The following is a 6,000-nucleotide window of genomic DNA, read 5'->3' as shown; positions in this document are numbered from 1 at the left end:
GTGGTGGAGATTATAAGTTGATATACAAACATGAATATAAAAAGTTTCCCATGCATTAGATAAAGAAGTATGTTAAATAATGTTTAAGTAACAAATATCCACAAACTCTCTTATTTTAAGGTTTTGAGTTAGATGTAATGTTAAATTTTTTTATTGAGTGGTTTCTCATTTTCCTAACTAAATTAAACCTTGATTGTATAACTTTTATATAATAAAAATTAAGCTATTAGTAAGACTATGCAGACTTTATATTAATGATAATATATTATATATACAAAAAAGTCATGTTAGTATAAAAAAATATTTATTATTAATATAAGAAATATTAGTATAATACCTTATTTAAATTTTAAGGGTCATAATGTTTAATTTTTTTTATATTAATGATTCTATATTATATATACCTTATCTGATTTTCAAGTAACCTATTCTCTTGCTAGCTGTCTTGTATATTGACAATCAAATGGCAATACATACAACTAGCTAGCTACTAACTTTGTGTTCCACGCGAGAATTATATGAGCCAAACAGTTGAAAATTGATGGTCACAATATGAGGTTCATTTATAAGCATATTCAAGTCTGTCTTGGTAACAAATCTTTATATATGGTTCTCACTTTCTCACCTTTCGTTCCTTTGTCACATTTTAATTTCTTCTCCAAGATGGCCATGGTAGACATCTACAACCCACCATCTACAAAACGAACCTAGCTACCTACAAGGAAGGGTATCGATCAATCAACTGCCAAGCAAACTAGTGGATATTAGTCACTAATTGGTAATTAGTTATTATTACTTGCCCATATATCAGACTAGATTAATCATAGTCAAGTATATGATATCTTTGTATATATGCACCATCATGCTACTCATTAAGGTACCTTGTATATATCTTCTCCACCTCAAATTCTATGAATATGAATTAATTCTAATCAAGGAATTTACACATACTAGAAAAATACATAGTACTAGTAATATAAAGTTTGTCAATATAGTTGTTTCTTGCTCTTAAAACTTTTAACTTTTTGTTTTCTTTCTAAATTTTAAGGATATGAATTTAAGTATCACATTAACATTTTCTATATATATATCAGTTGATGAGAGTATAGCAGAAGAGCTAATCTAGAAAACTAATCATCAAAAAATAAATGATTTAGGATTAAGTTTAATTAAGTAAAACAATCTTAATCACTTATAAGTTATAGCATATGATGAAGATGAACTCGTCTCAGTTCTCTCTCACTGGGTATGTCCCAATGTGAACAAAGACACAGAGATAACGAGAGATAGAGACTCTACTATACTGGTTTGCGTACAAAAACAACGACCCTTTGTTTTGCAAATCATTATCTACGTAAAAAGAGAGTGGGTTTCTCTATCTTGAGTTTTGAAGCAAAAAGATAGAGATTATGAGAAGTACGTCTTTCCCCAAAACCAGGAACTAGCTTCAAAACTGAAAAGTCGTGAAGTTAATTAGTCAACAAGACAAAAAACGTTAGGTTCAAATGCACGCGTGCAGGTAAACTTCTACATGCATGATTACTGACTCACAACAAAGAGAGAAATGAAACCAAAGGTTTGCAAGTCCCAACGAAAGCGGAAAAAAAAAGGGAGAAAAAAAAAGAGAAATTACTAATAGACATGTATATATATATATATATATAATTCGTTACAGCCAATATTATTATTATTTTGGTTTAACAAGTGCATATATGTATTCTAAAATCGCATGACATGACATACCATATATATAAAGTGATATGATCCCTTTCAGTTTCTTAAAGGAAGAAACTCAAAAAACTGGTTGGAGGTGATTTCAGTGTCCATAGAAGCACTAGCACAGAGCATAGATGATGATTTCCTCTCAGCAAGAGAAATTCCATCTTGGTCATCCCTCTTGTGTGGAAATAGGTCAAGGGTTCGAGAATCTGCATTTTCATCACCACCATAGTAGTTTAAACTTTCTCTGTTGATGAGTGAAGATGATAAATTATTATAGTTTTGAGGGGATAAAAGTTGTGTGTTATGTGTTGTTGTTCTGTGTGAAGTTGTAGTAGGAGCTGCTATAGTAATAGGAAGGAAACAAGGCATTTCCATTTCTTGCAACTTAGCTTGTTTTTCTGATATGTTTCTCCTTAAAACTTGTATGCTGCCTCTCTCCTCAAACTGAGTCCACCCATTAGATCCCTTTTCTGCTATATCCAGTGCAGATTCCTGATAAAAAATACGGATAGTAAAAAGTTGGCAGTAAAAAAGAAATTTAAAATTAAAACATGAAAAAAAAAAAAGAGATAGGATAGAGAGAGAAAAATGGGGGAGGGGAGAATTCAGAATTCAGAAATCACATTCAATTCAGAAGTCCAAGAAAAGTGTGAACTGATATAGCACAAAACAGTCCCAACAGAAAGTTAAAAAAAAAAACAGCTTTTGAAGTCTCTCCTTCTTTCCAAGATACAAAAAAGCTCGTGTTGTTTTCTTTAATTTTTTTTTTTTCATACTTACTTCTGAAAACCGAGTAAAAAAAATTGATTTTTGTTTTGGCTTTATTTATTATTTTCACCTAGTGAATAAAATAACAAGACCCTATTATTGGTATTCTATAGTCTTTGGGGTATCTTAGCTTAACTAAGCTGAATAAAATGTTGTAGTAGTACCGTGAACAAAGCCAAGAGTAATTACAGACCTCTGCATGTCCACTGCAGTTTGAAGTGGATGCCCACTTCTTTGTCTCTTTAACTCCACAACCTGTCTCTTTCAACCCTGTGGCCAAAATCCAAACACCACCAAAATTCAACGTCAAATCTTGCATCCTAAAAATCATAAGAAATCACACACTCTCTTTCTCTCTCTTGGTTGTAATCATCAGTGCAAGAGTGATGTATAATGTAGGAATCTTTTGACCACTAAAAGAACCTTGAATAGCCCCAAAGGCCTCAAAAACGTTATGGTATTAGCACATGATATAGTATCTAGCTGTATTATATGTACCCTATTGGCTTTTCTGAATTTCCCATAACGTACTACTTTACTTACTACTCTTACTTTCTTTCTTACCTTCACCAGAAGAAGAAGAAGCAGCAGCATTGTTATTATTATTTTCCTCCATTTCCCTTCTACGCCGCTTCTGTCTCTCTCTGGCCTTATGATTCTGGAACCAGTAGAACACGTTCTTCCCTTCAATCTTCCCAAACTGGCGCAACTGCGAAGCTATTTGTTGAATTTGTTCAGCTGAGGGTGTTTTTGTGCCTTGTCTATACAATTCCTCAAGGACTAGTAACTGCACTGGCGTTGGACTCCACCTTGTGCTATGTTGCGGCTGAGACTGCACATTATTGTTATGGGACCCTGTGCTATTTGTCCCTTCCTCTGCTAAATTACCTGCACCATAGGACACATGGAAAAACAAAACAAAATGGTTAAACGTAGTGTATGTTCATACTTTACAAATCAAATGTGTATTAACCACATTAAAAAAAAGGCGCTATACCATGAATATGTATGAGAATTTCTAAGAGTGAGTGCGTGTTTGGATAAACGTTGTTGCTATCATTCCCAAGATTCAAAATAAAATATACAAAGAGTATATATATCCTTCTTCAATAAAAGCATATTCAAAACTCAAAAATATGTTTAGAATAATGGCTAATTAATTATCCAAACATCGAACTTAAATATTTGCTTAGGCTTACCAACATGGTGGTTGAAGGTGAGGATGTGGTTGCAGTGGGTGCAAATGCAATAAGGTTGGGCTATTGAGCAGAATGTGGTGATTTTCGGGGGTGCATGGGAATTGAGGGTGGAGTTTGGAGTGGAAGAGTGAAAGGTGCTACCAAATGAATCAGACATGTTGAGGTTAATTTAGAATCTATGCTACAAGGTCTTTTGTCATATATTGCACATTGGCTACTAAGGTTTCAGCCTTTTGGGGTTTTAAAATAGGGTTTCTGTGTGAGAAAGACGTAATGGAATGGGGTGAAGTTAAAGGGAGGAACTGTGTATTTATAGGGAGAGGGAACGTTGTAGTAAAAGCTTTAGGTGGAACAGCAACCAACAGAAGAGTTGACCCATATGTGTGTAATAGTATACAATAGTAATAATAGAGAAATCAAGTTAAGTATTCAAATCATGAGGAGAGAGAGAGGGAGAAACAGAAAGAGAGAGGTGGGAAATGGAAAGCGTAGAACTCTGAGAGATTTGGAGAGTGAAGGTGTGTGTGTGTGTGTGTGTTTCTTAAAAAGGACACAGCATGAAGATGATGTAGTGTTATTAAAGTTGCTTCTTCCCCATGTCTCCTCTTTCATCCTACACAAACACGCTCACATGGTTAATTTTTTTTCCCCTCACAGTGCTTTGTGCCTTTCACTCTTCCTTTCTCCTCATCCAAAGTTTTTTTTTTCTCCACCTCTTGGTTTAAGACACATAACCTACAAGTACACAACGGAGACCTGTTTCGTATGGGTACTTCTTTGCTTTGTCTTGTACCTGACAGTTGACACTGTGTATGCACACACTACACTTTTGGACAATCACAACTTTTAAAACCCACTATTGGAAAAAAAAATTATCTAAATCTTGCTAAGCAATTAAGCAACTCCCTACCATATTGTGATCTAAGATTGATGTGATGTTTTCACAAAGGTTCCTATTCATTCCAAATATATACTCATAAATAGTTAAGAAACCATCTAAACTTGATAACATTTTATGTGACCCAAGACATTGCCATATAATAAAATAAAATAAAATTGCTCATTTTCTTCCAATTCATTCCAAATATATACTCATAAATAGTGAAGAAGGCACCTAAACTAGAACAATTTTGAGCTAACACAGCTCTAACTGAAGGTATGTTTGGAGAAACGAATATTTACAATCAAGACAGTTTCTAAAGGCAAAATGTTAAGTTAAGGCTCAATTCTAAAGGCATACGATTTGATATATATTATTGATGTTTATTAACTTGTATCTTTCCTACTTGCCTTTTTCTGAATGTAACGAATCTTTGAGTTAGAATTCCTTGCACTAATTAAGTTTACAAATGAGAAGCAGAGGGCCAGAGAAATAACAAGCACTTTATGCTAACTATAAAAACAGGTATGTTTATTTAATTTCAGCCAAAATGTTTTACTTTCACGTAACTGCAGAGTATTTTGGAAGGCTACTAAAATAAAGTCAAGATTTCTTGACAGCAACTACAAAATAAATCAATCTGTTGCAATTTTTTATGGCTTGCCGGTACAGTTAGATGATACTTGAAATAACACTGAAAATCGAGATCATAATTTTAGTAACCTGACATGATCATATGCAGCCTTTTTCGATCTTTTAATCTACCTTATCTCGACTGCAATAGGTCTTTGGGGAATAAAATGCTTCCAATAATTTGCTTTTGTTTGTATAAAAAGTTTAGAATGGCTAGGGAAACACTTATCCCCGTGCATAGTTAGGAAAATACATCAACTTCGATGGGAATTTACAATGAAATTAACAGATATTCCTAAAACTAAATCAAGTATTAACTTTGCCAAAATGTTTAATTACACCAGGGGTTCGATCCCAAATTCTTGCGTATAAAAAAACATCTTTTAGAAGAGAGGTATATAAATCTCATAAATGAATATCAATACTCCAACATATTGGTCTCCATAGAAGGATATCTCGGATTTATTCAAATAATGGAATTGTTATCTAATATAATATGCACTTTTTTTTACCATTTTATTATTTAATAAGATATCTTTGTAGACAAAGATAAGACTAATCATAGAGCTGAGAATAATATATAGTCAGGTAAGAAATATTATAATATATGTTCACTTTTTCTTTCATATTTTTCACCTCATTTTATTCCCTCTTTTTCTTCTTATTCACCACATCTATCACTTTTTCATTTTCCCTTTTCTTTTTATCTCTAGCTTCTTTCTCAAATTATTAGGCAGTTTTAAACAATCATGTGTCTATAAAAATAATTAATAACACTTGATTTTATGTCATAAATAT

At 32.9% G+C, this 6,000-nt stretch overlaps 1 protein-coding gene and 1 long non-coding RNA gene across 3 annotated transcripts; one reads left to right on the top strand and one right to left on the bottom strand.

The window, feature by feature from the left end:
* Window positions 1-519: 519 nt before the first annotated feature.
* On the bottom strand, window positions 520-4,428 carry LOC114419760 (WUSCHEL-related homeobox 6-like). Its single transcript, XM_028385539.1, has 5 exons — window positions 3,690-4,428; window positions 3,055-3,378; window positions 2,684-2,760; window positions 1,744-2,214; window positions 520-715 (listed from the first exon to the last, which is right to left on the bottom strand). The coding sequence occupies exons 1-4, from the start codon at window positions 3,844-3,846 to the stop codon at window positions 1,771-1,773; spliced, it is 1,002 nt and encodes a 333-aa protein (XP_028241340.1). The 5' UTR covers window positions 3,847-4,428; the 3' UTR covers window positions 520-715; window positions 1,744-1,770.
* Window positions 646-3,535, top strand: LOC114419761. 2 transcript variants are annotated; one of them, XR_003668290.1, is made up of 2 exons: window positions 646-778; window positions 1,775-2,425. It is a non-coding gene; the product is annotated as an uncharacterized LOC114419761 (long non-coding RNA). The 2 variants fall into 2 exon arrangements; XR_003668291.1 differs by lacking the exon at window positions 1,775-2,425 and adding an exon at window positions 3,064-3,535 and having other exon boundaries at window positions 647-778.
* Window positions 4,429-6,000: the final 1,572 nt, after the last annotated feature.

The sequence above is a fragment of the Glycine soja genome, chromosome 7, assembly GCF_004193775.1.
Source record: "Glycine soja cultivar W05 chromosome 7, ASM419377v2, whole genome shotgun sequence".
NCBI classification, from domain to species: domain Eukaryota; kingdom Viridiplantae; phylum Streptophyta; class Magnoliopsida; order Fabales; family Fabaceae; genus Glycine; species Glycine soja.
This window is presented reverse-complemented; position numbering and strand designations above follow the sequence as displayed.